The 17,857-nt window shown below is 41.6% G+C and overlaps 1 protein-coding gene across 3 annotated transcripts in view; it reads left to right on the plus strand.

The window, feature by feature from the left end:
- Positions 1–17,857, plus strand: part of ACMSD (aminocarboxymuconate semialdehyde decarboxylase) — a 69,512-nt gene that overhangs the window by 15,676 nt on the left and 35,979 nt on the right. For all 3 annotated transcript variants that reach the window (XM_019554587.1, XM_019554588.1, XM_019554586.1), the window contains exons 3-5: positions 3,347–3,443; positions 9,813–9,862; positions 13,013–13,249. In XM_019554587.1, coding sequence (XP_019410132.1) covers positions 3,347–3,443; positions 9,813–9,862; positions 13,013–13,249 — 384 coding nt within the window. The remainder of the gene's footprint in view (positions 1–3,346; positions 3,444–9,812; positions 9,863–13,012; positions 13,250–17,857) is intronic.

A 17,857-nucleotide genomic window follows, 5' to 3' on the forward strand; every position in this document is an offset into this window, starting at 1 on the left:
TTTCAGGCTGGACATAAGGAAGAATTTCTTTACTGTCTGAGCCCCCAAGGTCTGGAACAGCCTGTCATCGGCGGTGGTTCAAGCACCTACACTGAACACCTTCAAGAGTAAATTGGATGCTTATCTTGCTGGGATCCTATGACCCCAGCTGACTTTCTGCCCCTGGAGCGGGGGGCTGGACTCGATGATCTTCCGAGGTCCCTTCCAGCCCTAATGTCTATGAGTCTATGAATCTATGATTTTCTGCCTCTTAATTCCCACACACAGTTGTTAAAACATAAAACACCCAATGATGTTAGGCAAGGATGTAATAGAAATCTTCAGCTCAGTAAATTGATCTAGTCTTAGCAACGTAGGTCTCATAATATCTAGTAGAGAGGCTCCAATTTTGCAGGCATCACTCTGGAAAAATTAAAAGTTTCCTACAGATTCTTGCAAAACTTCTGTAATTAGCTTCCCAAGTAGCCTTGAGTACAAAATTGCTGATTAATTTTTCATTTAAAAAATGCATTATGCGTTTTGGTGGTAGTGCCTAGATATGGCAGCAGTATGACTGGATTTTCCACACACTTTCCTGGACCAAATACTGCTTGCTTTACCTGTGTGAGTAATCCTATTGATCTGAGTGGGTTCTCTCAGGTGAGTAGGAAGAACTGCTTTATTTTGTTATAAGTGCTTCAGTTTACACACAAGTTTAAGGATTCAGGCTTGATCTCTAGTACATCCGTGATTACTGAATCTTATGTTAACCCAGATGAACACAGCAGTCAAGATTCCCTAATTCTTTAATTAGACTGGCACCTGGCCTATTAGAAACTCTTTCCTACTGCATAGCTTGATGTGGCATTGAGGAGTTGCTATTTTATCTTTCAGCAGCTATGTGTGCTGAAAGGTCCACTAGAGAGGTCACTGGTGAAATTGCAATCCATCTAACATTGTTTTCAGTATTAATAGAAGAAAATACATCTGGGTCCTTTAGAGGTTGTGCCTCAGTGAAATCTGAAAAAAAGGAATTAAAAGTCTACCGTGTTCACAAAAACGCTCCCAATGGTAACCCAGTAAAGGACTCATTATCCATTTTTATGTGATAAAATACATAATTTTACCCAGTTCTTCTTCCTTTACTTAGTCCCATAAATATCTTGCTACCTAAAACACAATAATCCACAGGGGGCTGATATTAGATTGTAAAAAACAGATTGGACTGCATGGGTAAGGCCTCCCTTTCTGACTGTTTGGAAAATCAATTCTAACAGACTTGAAAGGATTTTGCCAGAGGAGAAGGACTGTGCAGTTGTAATTACTGGCTGTAATATTTGGAATCATTTTCTTGAATCATGATATTGCCACCAAACCATTTTGACAGCCTGCCAAGCCAGCATAGTAAAGTAGGGAGAAAAGAGGTTTTAAAATATTTATCAGGGAAATATACTTGTTAATGATGTATGAAGTTAATACTAAATTCAAGGTTAAAGACAGAGAGGAGGCAGGCAACCAAGTTTGCTTGCTACAAGCAGTACAATATTATTAATTTATGAAAATTTATATCTATGTTTGCAATAGCAAGGCAGACTCTGAATTAACAGTGACTCTTTATAATGGAAAAGAGGTACAATGCACACTGAGTAAAATCACCTCCTCTCCAGGATCTTAAATGAATTTGTATGGGAAGGAAGCCACAAAATGGATGTTGGGACAATTAGAATTCCCCTCCCAAGGCAGACAGTTGGTCCTGAGGCAGCCCTGTACATACTTGCCATCCACTGTGCGCCCTGGGAAAATAGGTGCTACCCTTCGACATCCCTTACAGAGGGGTTCTCACAGTCTGGATCAGTGTCATTGCACATGCCACGTTCCCTTTGCACAATCAATCTGGTCTGTATCCCTGCCTCCCCACTTGCAATGCAAATCCTCTGCTACAGCCTGATTTTCATCTATTCCCACTATCTAACAAAAGTGGCAAAATGCATAGTGTGAAGCACAGGCCTTGGAGGAATTGTTGGGTCATATTAGGTCAATTTGTTCAAAGCTAAAACAACAGGAATATTGGCTGTTGCCATTCCTTTTGGTGCTGGCTCACAGGCTCTAATGATATGCCCATAGGAATGTGACAGTGAATAACTAATATCTTCCACAGCAAGACCATAACTGCTCAATAATGTCTTGGGTCATTTGTCAAATCAGTCAAAAATCAAAGTGAGAAGTGCTGCTCTGCTCTTGCTGCTCACAGTTAAAGAAACACTGTCAAAAGTTAACAACCTGGGTAATATTTTGATATACACTGTTTGTAAGTAGGGCTGGGAACCAACCTGGGCACCAATGGGGATAGTGGATGAGAAAAAAAATCTGCTGTAGCCACAGTTATGATCCTAGCGGCAGCAGCAATCAGAGGTCATTGCTGCCCCGTGCGCAGCAGTTGGGCCTGTCACTTTCTTACGCTGCTGTTGACATGAAATGCCTTAAAGAGTGCATTTAAAACAAATTTCTATAGTTTACATAACCATTTTATATGGGATTTCTCCCCATCTACAAATACTTCAATATTCTATTTGTAAAAAATCACAATGAAAAGGTGATTGGTACATGTAGACAAGGTTCTTTGGGTAAACCTGATATCTTTTATTAGACCAACTAAAATAGTTGGAAAAACTTCTTTGTAAGCTTTCAGGTACAAACACCCTTCTTCAGGCACATGTATGCATGCAACTTCCATTGCAGCTGATTGTATCTCACTTTCACTGAGTGAGTATGAGACAGTGGCATTGATTTGAATGGAGGGATTGTGAAACCTGTTCCTGAAGTCAATTTGAGCCCATTAACGTTAAAAGAAATCAGTGCTAAACTATTCATGTTTATGATGGACAGGTTTCTGTTAAAAAAAACTGTTTTTTGTTTCAAGTAAGCAGCCTGGATATCTTTCGGAGGTGTTGTAAATGCTTTCTATTTGGGCAGCCTCAGCAGGATGGGTTAAGTTATGAAACATTGTTTGAGGCATTTGTTCTACATGTTTAATTTTAATATTTGTATTTGTTTTACCAATTCATCTGCTTTTTATTTTAAGCCATCCTGACTCTTTTGGGAAGGGCAGCATACCCCACTAATAAATAAATAAATATGGTAAAGAGCAAGGTGATTATTTTTAAAATTATGGAAAAGTTACCTTGATGCTGTTCATCAATGTACAAATTATATTTTAAGTATTCTTTGTTTTTTGCTTTTATTTTCTATGGAATAAAAATATTGGGGAAGTTCTGTCACTGGGTGTGCAAAAGGAACACCACATACTCACTTGAAGTTGAATTTAACATTTTGATACTTTTGTATTAATAGGAAATTCATTTTATAGGGACAGGCAAAAATGATGAAAGAGGGAAAAGTTTTCAGAGTTATCCAGGAGAATTGCTGGAATCCAGAGGTTCGGATTAAAGAGATGAATCAGTCAGGTAACTCCATAAAGTAAATGTACTAATGATGATATATCAAGTGGAACATCAATAACTTAAACGTCTGTGTCATCTCAAAGCATTTTATGATAATGTTAAAACTAAAACGTCTTACAGAGTTATGAATTAGTTTAAACCAGTTGGAAGATGATGAAGAATAACATGCTTTATGTTTAGACTGTGAAGGGTCATATTTTCATACCTTTACTCTTACAGGGTGCATCTACATGTGCAACTGATGTGCCTGAATAAACTCCAACTCAGTTTGCAGGTGTTGCATTTGTATGTTGAGCTGGGGTGGAGCAGCCCTATATGGCAAAGATCCCTGGGGGTCAGCCTGCCAGCCTGGGGCTGCTCCAACCTGGCTCAAAATGCTGCAGAGGGGCTGGCTGGGGCACAATCGTGCTTCAGTGCAGGCCTAGCTAGCAGGTTGCCCCTGCACTGAAATACACTTGTGTCCCAGCCAGTCCTGTCAGTGTCTACACATGTGTTGCAGTGGAGTAAATAACTCAGCTGTAAGATAGTACTTGTGTCTGGCAGTACTGTCCTATGGCAGAGTCAATTAGTCTACTCTGGCCAAATAGCACCACATGTGTAGACAGTGACATTTTACTACAGAGCTAATTAGGCAACTCCACAGTAAACATCTCATGTAGATGCATCCACTGTAGACATGGCATTTACTCCACAAGTAGCCCCTTGATTTCAAGAGAGTGTTACTACACAAAGTACCACCCAACAGAAATATGGTATCAAACATGGTATCAAAATTCTGGCCACAGAAGAAGAATGTACATTCATGAGTGTAAAAGTCCCCTACAAAGAGGAAAAACATGTTTGATCCTTTTCTCACTCCCCATTAGTCTGTTTTTTCCCTGCTTGTGAAAAGCACTGGGAGTTAACCTTTTTGGCATCCATAAATTGGCCCCATACCCTCCTCAACTACCACTCTGATCCCTTTCCCCTGCTCTGGTCCCTGCCCTGTGTTTTTTGCCCAGTCTGCTGCTCTGTTTTCTGACTTCTGCCCTGTACTCCCTGCTTGATCTATTATTCTGCTTTTTGCTCCCTGCCCTATCTACCACTGTGCTGCCTGTCCCCTCCCTAATCTGTCATGTGCTGCAAGCAGACTGCCTATGCCACATATTGCACGTGTAACAGGTTGGCCACTTCTGAAATGAAAGGTCCAGCTTTGAATACTATGTTCCTGCTAGAAAACTGATTAAATGGAGAACTAGTGAAATTATATTCTTAGATAAGAAAGAGCCCCTTCATGAGGAAAGCAATTAAGCAGATGCTTGACTGCTACGGGATTACACATGCTTATAGTTAGGCACATGCTTAAGTATGTTATGAAATCAGGGCCATAAAGATGAGAGGTAGAGAAGGGAAGAGGATTTTAGTTAGAATGTTAGAGCTCAGTTATTGCTATATATATTAACACCCATTTAATTCAGACTCCTTTTTATGGGAGATTCTATTAATTAAAGATTCCCTTGAAGTAAGACTGTGACATGTCCCACCCTAGCTCTCTAGTTCCCCTGGAATTCCTTCTGCAAAATATGTGGGGGGTGGGGGGAAAGAGTTCTGGAGGGTGGTATTTTTTATTGGGCCAACTGCATGGTTGGAATAGACTTAGAAAAGTTTTCAGATGTCACAGTACCCTTCCTTGGGTCTCTGGGAGAGAAGCAGACACAGCAGGGCTAAAGAGAAGATGGCACAAGGGCTTGTGTAAAATGCCAAAGAAACACTAGAAAAATAGGGATCCTCAAAGGTCATTTAGTCCAATCCCCATACTAGAGGCAGGATCGTTCCTGTCTGTGGCAGGGCACTGTTTGTACCTGCCACTTTAAGGGCCTGAAGCCAGCAGCCGGAGGGTGCCCGATTAGGGCAGCCATTTTGGACTCAGGGCTGCCCATATGAACAGGGCACTTTGCTGCTGGAGGCCAAGCAGCAGCATTGCCTGGCTGAAGGTATCAACTGGAGGTAAGGGAGGAGCTGTAGGGGATGGTCAGGAGGCTCCTGGTCCTGAGCATGACCTAAAACTGCACCCTGCTGGGAGTGGGTGGGCTGGTGGGGCTCTCAGTGGTGTGGGAACCCCTCAGAAATGACAGGCCAGTTACCACCCCAGTGAAAGGCGGGTCGGGGTGCCTTAACCCCAGCTCTCACAACTGGGTGGGTTACCCCCTTGTAGGGTCTGGAAGGTGGACCCCAAAGAGCATGAGGACATAGACTCACAAACCTGTCTGAACATCCCCTGACTGGTCAATGCTGGGGCCAGGACCCAGCAAAGGAAGGGTCGAAGGGCCAGGGGCCCACCGCAAGGGACGCCCAAAGCTGAGGGCCTGGGGTTCCAGCTGGCCTGGAGGTGGGCCAGGGCCAGTGAGCCAAAGGTCCCGGGGGGAACCACACCCATAAGGGGGAAGCAGCCAGGAATGAAGGCAGAATAGGCTGCCTGAATGGAGGGATCTAAGTGCAGTCCAACTAGTAGGATTCTGGGGCCCAGTGTGGGGCCGGTGATGTTGGTAACATCTGGATGCCATCTGTGAGGTTTGGGCTGTGATGTAGGGGAAGAACAGAGCCACAGATAGAGCCTGAGGGGGAAGAAATGGGCAGCCTCCCATTTAATTAACAACAAGGTGTGACGGGAAAGAAGGTGGGCGGTTAACCCAGAAACAGGTGGGTGGGCCACAGGGAAATCGGCCCCGAGAAGGCCCCCTGTTACACTGTCCAAAACTTCCTATGTAAATCCATAATCCAAACTATCAGTAAAACAGCACTGCCAACCCTGACACAACACAAGACATAACACCCTAACCTGCCACAAGTAAAGCAGAAGGACTACTGCAGCCACTGTCCTGCTATGAGGGATCCAAAGAAAAGGGCCATGCCCCCTGCAACAGAGAGCACAGTTTCCTCATTGTGCTCCTCCCCACTGTGGAGGGAGTACCTGCAGCATTACTTTCAATCCCCTCTCCTGCCACTACCATATTCCCTTACTTAAATGCACATCCCAGCTGCTGATATGGGAGGGAAAGGTGCATGCTATAATGCAAGAAAATGAGGTAGTTCAAAGCTAGTTTGGATGTATTTATACAACTTGCCTTCACAACTTAGGATTGTACTGGAAACATACCCTTGACGTAACTGCAGAGCTAGTCAAAAACAGCCCATTGGAAACTAAACCTTTCAGATATGTCAGCTCCAACACCATTGCCTGTTCCACAGAGATCAGCTCGGAGCCAGAATTGATTCAAGATCTAGAGATAAAGAATGAAAACAGTCTTTCCAGCTACTTGCAAATGCTTTCCCAAAAATGACTCTACACCAGAAAATTAACAACCCAGCATTTCTTCCAAGACTAAGCAGTACTTGCACACTAAAAAGAATTTGTAAAACTATGTGTAACAGCACCACCTGGTGACTCTTCCATTACATTGTTAAATTCTGCTGGAAAGGTCTGGAAACATAAGCACCATATGAACAATCAAGTGTAGGAAAAATATTGGGCATTTCTTGGCTTGCATTTATCAGAAGAGTATAATTTAGAGGTTCTTGGCAAAATAAAAAATAAAATGTAGAAAGATGCATTATATAAAAAATTGGTATACAAATATATATAATATATCTAAATCTGAACCTAGTCCTTCACTTAAAAGTTATTTTCTGTTATTGAAACATGAGTAAAATCAACACACAGACTTTGTATTATTATAGACCAAAATATACAAGTCAAATTGAATAAAATGAAGTTTAGTGATTAAATAATATTGTAGACCAGAAAGCCAGGGACCTGAATACAGGTAATAAATTTAGTATGTTTCTGCAATGGTCCTGATGTTCTGAAGGTTTAAACAAATAAGCAGAAACAATCCTTCTAAGTTTTTTTCTACTACTTCATAAAGAAGCATAAATAAATAAATGAAGGGTTCAAAATACATTTTCCTTTTTTATTCTTTTGCCAGTAACCTTTCTGAGGCAGTAAGTTCTTTAAAGGTATATAATCTCAGGCAGGGGTAAGTAACCCCCAGCATGCATGCTGTGTGGCACACAAAGGCATTTTGATTAGCACATGCACCTTGGGGTGGGTGGTAGGAAAGTAGCCAGGGCTACACTGCCACAACAAGGATTGGGCCCCTTGAAAACTCAGATTATGGTCCTAAAAAGTGATCATTTGGGAGTAAAAATTTCAACTGAATAAAGCCAATAACCAGCAGTATAAAGTGTATTAATTCAGAAGGTAACTTAGGCCTTTTTTGCAAAGATCTTTATGCAACAGCTTAAGAATATTGTTATTAATAAATGAAGATGATGCGTTAGAGCCAAGATTAGGTCACATTATATCTCTTATTTCCAATGGGAGTGGGCATGTGGCCCAGGCATGTTGAAGGACACTTGAGGCCAAGCTGGGTCAGAGCCTGGGCCAAGGTATGTCCGAGGATGCCTGAGACCAAGTCTGGGCCAATGGCCGAGTGTGACCCAGCAATGGGGCCACGGGAGTTGGAAGTAATTTTTGGATGTCATTTGCAAGGCATAGGACACAGTAAAGGGAAGGTTGGAGCCGTGTATTCTATTCTTGGCATCAGGGCATAAAATGGGCAGCCTCCTGTCTACAAACAACTACTAAAATACAACAGAGGTGTGGCAGGCGAGTCAGGCAGGTGGACTGCCCTAGACAGGTGGGCGAGCTGACATTGTGACTAGCCCTGGGATAGCCCCCTGTCACAGTCACAAATATCTGGTTTGCAATGAGATGCTTGCCATTGCTGATGTGGGTTCTGGGATATCATAATTGAACCAGGACATATTGAGAGGATTGCCCAAAAAGGGAGGGAAATATTTTTTTAAGGTAAGTTCAAATTCATTTCTGGGTTAGCTCAGCCCCATTCCCAGCCTGGGAACATGTAGTGACTAGAAACATGTAGCACAGAAATCTATTTCAGGAACTACAAGTCTATTATTGTGCTGACTTTGTAATTTCTTTTCAGCAAACTGGAATACCAGAAAGCAAAGAATTAAGGTCCTTTCTAATAGGCCAAGAAAAAAAAAAGTCAAATTCTGGAAACAGTCCTGAACTGGTAGAAATCTGAATTTATTACCTGAGAGCTATGGATGATTCTGTTTTGACTTAGAAAACAGAACTCAGATGCTTTTAACTATTTAGAATTGAGGCCTGAATACCAGAGCCACCAAAGGCAAAGATGAGTAAGGTAGCAGATTTAGGATGGTGCCATGAACCAACAACTCATAGCTTAATTTTTGAACCAATTAATGTAAAAAAATCCTTAGACATCTGTAATGAGAACAGGGTGAGAGACAGTGTCGAAGGCCTTCCGAAAGTCCAGGAAGACTACGTCCACTGCTACCCCTGCATCTAAGGATTTGGTGACCCGGTCATAGAAGGCCACCAGGTTGGTCTGACAGGACCTGCCTCTGATGAACCCATGTTGATTGCCCCTAAGCATGACCTCCTCTGCTGGCCCCTCGTGGACATGTGGCAGAATAATTCTCTCAAAAAGCTTACCCAGGATCAAGGTAAAACTAACTGGCCTATAGTTTCCCGGGTCCTCCTTCCTCCCTTTTTTGAAGATGGGAACAGAACCACATTGGCCCTCTTCCAGTCCTCTGACACCACACCAGAGCACCACAAGTGCTCATAAAGCCATGCCAGGGGTCCCGCAATGACCTCAGCTAATTCCCTCAGCACTCTGGGGTGGAGATCGGCCGGACCAGCTGATTTAAATACATCCAGTCCTTCCAGAAGTTCCTTGACTAGATCCTCCCTGACCCTTGGCCTAGGTGCACCTCCCCTGGGGCCTGAGGGGGGCCCAGTGGGGGAGCTGATCCAGTCCCTGCTCAGGAAAATGGAGGCAAAGAAGTCGTTAAATAGGTTAGCTTTGTTGTCTGGTGTGACAACCAAATTTCCTAGCATGTCTTGCAGGGGACCCATGTTACCCGGTACCTTCTTTTTGTCCCCTATGTATTTAAAAAAGGACTTCTTGTTGTCCTTGATCTGGGAAGCTAGTCCCAGTTCCATCTCCACCTTGGCCTTCCTGATCGCCCCCCTGCATCCCCAAGCAACTGCAGTATAGTCCTCCCTCATGATGGCCCCTCCCTTCCATTGGGTGTACACCTCCCTTTTAGCTATTGATGATTATTTTCAGTTTGAGTCATAGTCTACCCATGTTTCATAAAGTTTTCTTTCTTTTCTGTAGCAGCTGTGTATCATTAGCCAATTGTCTCTATGAATATATATTTGCTGTCTGATGTAATGCAGTTAACCTGCAATGCATAGATCAAACTATAAGCAGACATAAGACAAAAAACGCCAACTGTATTTCCTTATTTAATTACTTCTATTTGTCAACACAGGGGTCACTGTACAAGTGCTTTCTACCGTTCCTGTAATGTTCAGCTACTGGGTAAGTCTATGCAAACAATTTTGTAATTCCTGGATATTATCACAAAAATCAAACAATGAGCCTCACACACCTGTAGGTTAGATAATTCAGCCATTCACCAGAGTAGTGGAGCAGAGCTACTCTGTGGTAAGGGAGAAGTGATTCTTCAATAAAAGAGGTAGGACACAACTGTTCCAGCATTGAAGGAAAAGCTAAATACCAGACCAAAGCTCCCGTTACAGGAGCTGGGCACATCAATCGGAAGAAAGAGACAGCAAGAGAAGCCCCTGGGAATTTACATGGAGCAACCAGAAGTAAGCCAAACACCATTACATAACATGAGTCCAGGACCTGAATGTAACATATAAAAAAAAATATGGAAGTTCTAATTCACTGATTTATAATTCCCTCATATTAATGGTTTTTTTATGAAAAAATTTTCAGAAATCACTGTGGGAAAATCCACCTGCTTGGCACTCCCCTTCCCCCCTGCAGAGCCCTGGAGGATTCCCCAGGGAAGAATTTTGGTCTTCCTTTGATTCACACAGCAAAGAAGTAAAGCTAAAGAGCTGTTTGTCCTCTTCCTTGTCAAACCTATTTGGATTTAAATTACACAGAATTGTTTGTCCACCAGGTGAGGCCTGAGCAATCCCCCTCTAATTGGAATCAAATTGCCTAGCTGAAGTTTATAAATACACATTAATGAAACAGATAAATTTACATTCCCTTAAATACACAGTCAAACATGGGAAAATGTGTTGCCCCAAGCAGTTCTGAATCTGAATTTACAGTTCTTAAAAGCACAACTAAATTGAGAAAATAACTTTACAGGCATTGCAAATACATTGAACAAATAAAATATTATTTCTAAAAGATAAATTACAGCAACAATGATCTAGGTTCATTTCTCGCATTAACACCATCACCTTAGAGAGAATACAGTTATAACAGGGATGAATGATACTCCCTTCCTAGGAAAAACTTGCCAAATGATTTCTATGTGAGTATCTAGCTGACTGCAGAAATCAAACTGAGTGTTGATACATAAAACAATGCCGTTACAAATGCCCTGTCACAGGCCAGCTAGGCACTATGAGTATATCAATTTAGTTGCAGACTGACCGAGTACTGCAACTTCATTAGCCACTGGGCTTTTTGGTTCAGGATCGAGAAGGTGATGTTGGAAAGGAAAGAAATGACAAGGTTTACTTACAAAAAGGAATGAATTTTACTTATGACAACAAAAGATATAGTTTGCATATATAATAGTTAATAAAAAGGTTAAGCTAATAAGCAGACAACATAACAATACAGATTAAAATTGACAGTGATAATAAAACAGATAAAGAAATTAACCAAGAGTTCCCACTTGGTTAGTAACTTATCGATAGTCCCTCGGTTAGAAGATGCACGCCAAGTTGAATCAGTGAAGTCAGATGTCTCTGAACTGGGCTGCCCGAAGGATACCGGTGGAAGCCCCTCAGTCAGGATCTGGTCCTCGCTCTCACAGGGAGTAAGAGAGATCCATGGGGTACGGGACAGCAATGACCCTTCTGTTCCGTCCTTCCCCAGGGTCACTATGATGTGCATGTTCTTTTGTATTCTAATTATGCTAATTTTTAGTTATGTAGCCATTCATAATATTGCTTAGAGCTGTTATCCTATGGGGCTAAAAGATGTTAGAAATTATTATAATAAGTTACTGCCCAAGCTTGGGTTTATCCAATAAGCAAATTGCAACACAACATCTTCAGGTTTAAAATTAACATTACCCCACCTAAATCCAGCCCCTTCAGAACTCTCTGACTATGCTTTTTTGAGATGTTCTTTCTTCAAATGTACTGGATAAGCTGGGCGGTTGAATCCAGTTTTTATCATCATCAAGGCTAAATTCTGAGCGAGAAAGAACTATTAGGTCAGCTAATTTCACAGCTAGAGCTTTGTCTTTGAGGCCTAGTCAGTCCCACAGACAGTTACAAGTTACATTTGCGGGTTACAAAAATACAAGCTTCATATTAGACAAAAGTTTCAAATGCCTCCAAGACGCGCATATTTATTGCTTATTAATTTTTTTTGTTCTGGCCATCACAATGCCCTACATAAAGAAGTCCATAAATAAACTGAGTATCTCTAGTGTTTTTCTATCTCTCATATTTTGTCCTGAAATATGTTAGAAGTGGCTCTTTTAAAAGTCTTAGGAATAAGCATAATGTAGTTCTATATGGACATTATGGCTGCCCTAATAAAAATAGTGCTAGCACCTTTTAAATGTTACAAATCTTTCAAGCTTTCTCAGTCAATAGTTCAGGCTTCTGCTGTGTCCCATATTTCTACTGCCCCACAATCCATACTTTCATCTTCACAACTCCAGCAATATTATAGTAAAATTTCAAGTCTGTTAAAAGAAATAATCTCAGGCTGTGAAATTTGGATCTAGTTCCAAGGTATTTAAACTTGTCAGGACATCCATATCTGAGGATTTTGTCAGCCCATTTTAGAGAGGCCAGATGCAAAAACCAAATTTGGCCCCAAGCTTCTAACACAGTTGCTTTCTGCTTCCCCTCTTCTACTCTTTTTGCCCTCTCAGTCTATTAATTGCAATTATTCTACGCTGCCGAATGCAAAAGTGAGGATAGTTTACACAAACTTAGGCACAATCTGTTTATTGGTTAGAAAATAAATACAATTTCACTGTTTATGTCACTACTCAGTTTGGCCCAGAGATTTAGAAGGGAAGTAGTACATGTGCCTATGACGGGCACATGTTGGACCCCTCTGTATGATATCTGAGTGTGGTGCTGTACTTGTTTCTGGAGCTTTGTGGGGTTACTGATACACATTATTGCTTGAAATATGTCTTGGAAATGTCATTCTCCCTTGTTTTATACCCACCTTGATCATTTGAGGAAAATCAACTAACCTAAGCATGTAAGTATGTATACAGTATATAGGCAAACCCACACACACAGGGTGTAAAGCAGACCTAATAACTTATACTCATTCAGAATAACAAGCGGATAAGAAATAGCCTTGATTCAAGCTTTCTCCATGTGGGCTGTGACATTTTTCTTGGCAATAACTACTCACCTTCAGGTTTCTTCCAACATTTGCTGAAGTGATAAAACTTGAGAACTACATTTTCATTTGTTTCTCTTTCTAATATTGTTCCAGGCAAGACCTGAAGATACTTTAGATCTGTGCCAATTATTAAATAATGACTTAGCCACCACAGTAAAAAAGTACCCCAAGCGGTTTATTGGCCTTGGCACATTACCCATGCAAGCTCCAGACCTGGCTGTGAAGGAAATGTATCGGTGTGTGAATGAGCTTGGCTTTCCAGGGGTACAGATAGGATCCCATGTCAATGAATGGGACCTGAATGCACCAGAATTGTACAACGTCTATGCCGTGAGTAAATATGTCTATCTATATTCCAGGGGATTTTATGATTTGGAATTGTGAAGTAATTAAGATGCTGGGACAGGTTCAGCTACCAGTTATACCAGTCAATATCCAATGACTTCAACAGAGATCATCTCAATTTATACTAGTGTAACTGAGGGCAAACTGTTCCAGTAAGACTGCCTAGTGTAGCTGATGTTTTTCTGTGCAATAAAGATCATTAACTATCGATTCTCATTAAATAGCTCTAGCCACTGGAAAATACAATAAGAGTGCATCTACACACCATCCTGTGGTGATGTAATGATGCGTTATGTTGCCATACAGCATGCTACAGTGACTTAGTGAGCACATGGGTCTACACGTGATTGCCAGCTATGTCACGGTAATGGCACGTTCCCTGGTTATAGTGCACTACATAGCAGTGAAATCTAAGTATGCACAGTGCACACAGCACAGTAACCACCCATACTGTGCCATGCTTTAGTACTTGCTAAAGGAAATGCCATACTTTCTTTTCCTAAAGGAAGTACTAAAGCATGGCAATGTGTAGACACGCCCTAAATGATGTGTTTACAAAAAAAGAAAATGTTACATTTTTCCAAAAGCAATGATGATACATGGGCATTGTTCATGGATCGCCAGATGAAGCCCTATTAATGTTAGTGTCTTCCATTTAGGACCCTAGTCAGTGCACCATATGTCCCGATCCCACCAGCCTGACTAATCCAGAAATAGAGACACATAGTTAGCCGTGTTAGTCTGAAGTCAAATAAAATAGATGACAAGGGAGATTTACACCTTATAAACAGTGGTGCTCAACCTTCTGCAGTCTAGATGAGGGGCATAGGGCTGGTCTGCACCCCAGATTTGGCCTGTATGCCAGGATCAGACTCTGTGCTGCCTTTTCCAAGCCCACATGCATGGATTGGGCTCCCAACCCTCCACCACCCTGTCTGACCACCTGCATGCTAGGATCAAACCCTACTCAGCCCCCTAGCCCCAGGATCAGGTCCCAGTCCCACATGCCATCACTTCCCTACCACCAACGTTTTGAACCCATGAGGAGCACCACAAGGTGGATGGCAATGCTGGGGGCCAGATCTGGCCCGCAGACCAGGGGGCGAGCACCTGTTATAGATTAAACAGAGTAGATATATATACATAGAAAAAACAGGCTTTCATGAGCTGAGGCTCACTTCATCAGATGCTGTGAAAGGACACTCACAAAGAGTATATAAGGAGGAGAGAGAAATTTGATTACAAAAGCCAGAAAATGGGGAGAGAGGGAAGAGTATGGCCAGTGCTGGGAGAGGCCGACAAGCAAGCAATAAACCCATGTGAACTAGGAGTCACAAGATTAATAGTCCTGTCCTTGGCATAGACCCCTGTAGAAAAGTAAAAACTGACTAAGGTACTTAAGAAAACATATGTGAAAGGATAAAAAAAAACTTGGGTGGACTTCACCATTCGGTGCACAGGACATGGGAGGGCACCATCTTCGAGCATGGCGACAGTTGTTCTTTGGTTACTGGTATCTCTTCTTCTAAGTATGGTACAAAGGTAATCTTGGTGTCTAACCCAGTGTTTTCAAGGTCAAACCATCTAATAAAGATGTTTCCAGTGTCATAGAGACAAAAGAAAGCAGGGTTTGCAATTCTCACAAGACAAATTATCTCAAGTTTACATACTAGTTGAAATCTAAATGCTGTATATAAAACTGGAATATCAATCTGGAATTAATAAGTACTATAACATACAACATGATATTAAATTAATGTGACTATTAAAAGATTTTTTATTTTAATGTTTTGGGGTGATTCACCACATCATCCATTAGACTACTTGCTTTTCCTTATACAGTTTTCACCACATTTGCAGTATTCAGTACAAGAAATGTCATTTTTTGGCACTTTGCATTTGCATCTTGCATGTTGCACCGTTTACATGTCAGCAATAATTAATCAGGAACAGAAAGGAGACATTTGTCCAGAAAAAGAATTCCACTCGGGTCTTTGTACCACCCAAAATCTTTCAGATTTAACATACTTCTGTAGCTGCTATCATCCAGGCTAAAGTATTCACGTGCCACAAAGAAGCATCTCCTGAGATGTGCATTTTGAAAAGAGAAAGAACTGGAGGGAAGCTGTGAGATTGGTTTCCTTTTGTACAGTGCAAAATGAAGCTCATCAAATGTTTTGCAATGAAGTGATGGCTGTAGGACCTTAACAAGGTATTCTTCAGCCTGTTAACTACATCCTCAGAAAGCGTGTTACCTTCAGCAAAACCTAACATGAATTTCTCTGATGATGTATTCAATGCTTACAGTTTTGTTTCCACTTTGCTGGTGACATCAAGGTCTGGAACGGCCTGCCATCGGAGGTGTTTCAAGCACCTACATTGAACACCGTCAAGAGAAAATTGGTTGCTTATCTTGCTGGGATCCTATGACCCCAGCTGACTTCCTGCTGTTTGGGCGGGGGGCTGGACTCGATGATCTTCCAAGGTCCCTTCCAGCCCTGATGCCTATGAAATCTATGAAATCTTTTAAATCTATCATAGCCTATGAGGATGCAAACCTTAATAAGAACACTGCACAAGGTTGGACCTAGTTTCTGTCCAAGCATGTGAAGAAGAACAAATCTGACTTTATCACGTAAGCCTACTTTAATCCCAAGTTCCAAAAGTCGTTTTTCAAACAGTTGAAACAGATATCAAAGAAGAATAAAAACATCTGCATCATTAGACTGCACTGTGACGTGTGAAACCAATTGAAACTGCATCAAATAAATGGATGACCAGCCGAGTAGCCGCTTCGTCTAGAGCAGCAGACGGCTGTTTGCATTCCTGAATTCCATCATCTGTGATCATTACGGCCTCCCTACTTTCACTTTCACCTGTCATAGTTCCACTTAACACTGTAGTATGGAAGCTACTCTCTCGTCCTTTTTCACAAAAGTATTGTTTGGCTGACAGTTGTAATAACTCTTAATTTGCTGAAGAAGGCCACAACTTCTCCATCTGAACAGGTAAAGGAGTGTCAAGATCCAGTTTTACAAACTCTTGGTATAATAGTCTTTCTCCTCACTTGTTCACCTTCTTTCAACAACTTCTCCCCAGAACTGTTAAACACAATGTCTATCCTCTGAACCAGTTGAAATTGGAGAGCTTTCCTCCACGTGGTACCAAAAAGTTCTTGAAAAGTTTTCATTTTTTCGATTTGGACTTGGCATACTTGGGACATAAAGTCTACAGTTATTACAGTTGTTTTGTTGCTGTTCTGATGGAAACTGTAATCAGATGGCTGGAGTTTCTTCTCAAACTCCCCTAAAAGAATTGAATCAGTTGGTTTAGTAAGAAGGCCACAATCATCAAATAACATGTTAGATGGCAGTAGATTGTACTTCACTATGTTCTTAACAGACTCTCCTCGATCCTTTGCTATGTGTAGGATTTTCTCAGCTGCAGAGTAGGATTTATTTTCCAATGCCGAAGTTGGTTTATGGTTTTTTACCTGCTTATCCCTATCAGAAACAAATCCTGGACATTTTACCTTCTTAATGGTAACTGAATCCTCTTTGTTTTCTGAAAGCTTCTTTGTTAATGAAACATTCATCTCTAAACTGCATATAAGCCTCCTTTGCACGTTCTCTAAATGAAAGTAGTCTTTCAGCTACCTCTCTTGGGACATGTTGCTTGCTTATGAAATTGTGAAGTTGCATCTGACTGAATGTGATATATGGGTTCCTTTTACCCTCCATGAACTGGAACACACAGGAAACACGTGATGCATCAAGGCTGAAATCCAGGCAACTCATGGTGAATGGATGTCTCACAATACCTAGTTCTGTCAGACCGTTAATACTCAGAATGTATTGCTGATTGCAAGAATTTAATGATAAACAATTTCCCATTCATTAACACTTACTTGGATTTTAGGAAGGCTTTCGATATGGTATCCCATCCCATTCTCATAAATAAATTAAGAGGTTGTGACTTAAATGATTACACAGTCCGATGGGTGACAAACTGGCTTGGGGGGTCACACCCAGAGAGTGGTAGTAGATGGGTCAGTATCGACCTGGAAGGATGCAATTAGAGGGGTCCCACAGGGCTGGGTCCTTGGACCTGTACACTTCAATGTCTTCATCAGTGACTTGGATGTGGGTGTGAAGTGTACTCTGTCCAAGTTTGCAGATGATACTAAATTGTGGGGTAAGGTGCACACTCCAGATGGTAGGGAACGATTGCAAGCAGACTTGAACAGGTTGGAAAAGTGGGCAGAATACCATAGGATGCAGTTCAACAAGGACAAATGCTGCACCTAGGGCATAAAAATATCCAGCACACCTACTGGCTGGGAAGTGACCCTCTCAGTAGCACAGAAGTGGAAAGGCATCTCAGAGTCATAGTGGACTCCAAGATGAACATGAGTCGTCAGTGTGATGAAATCATCAGCAAAGCTAACTGCACTTTATCATGCATCAGCAGATGCATGACAAATAGATCCAAGGAGCATTAGTGAGACCATACATAGTTGGAGTACTGTGTCCAGTTCATAGATTTCATAGATTTCATAGACATTAGGGCTAGAAGGGACCTCGGGAGATCATC

This window comes from Crocodylus porosus, unplaced genomic scaffold (genome assembly GCF_001723895.1).
Source record: "Crocodylus porosus isolate Cpor-Errol unplaced genomic scaffold, CroPor_comp1, whole genome shotgun sequence".
Classification (NCBI taxonomy): domain Eukaryota; kingdom Metazoa; phylum Chordata; order Crocodylia; family Crocodylidae; genus Crocodylus; species Crocodylus porosus.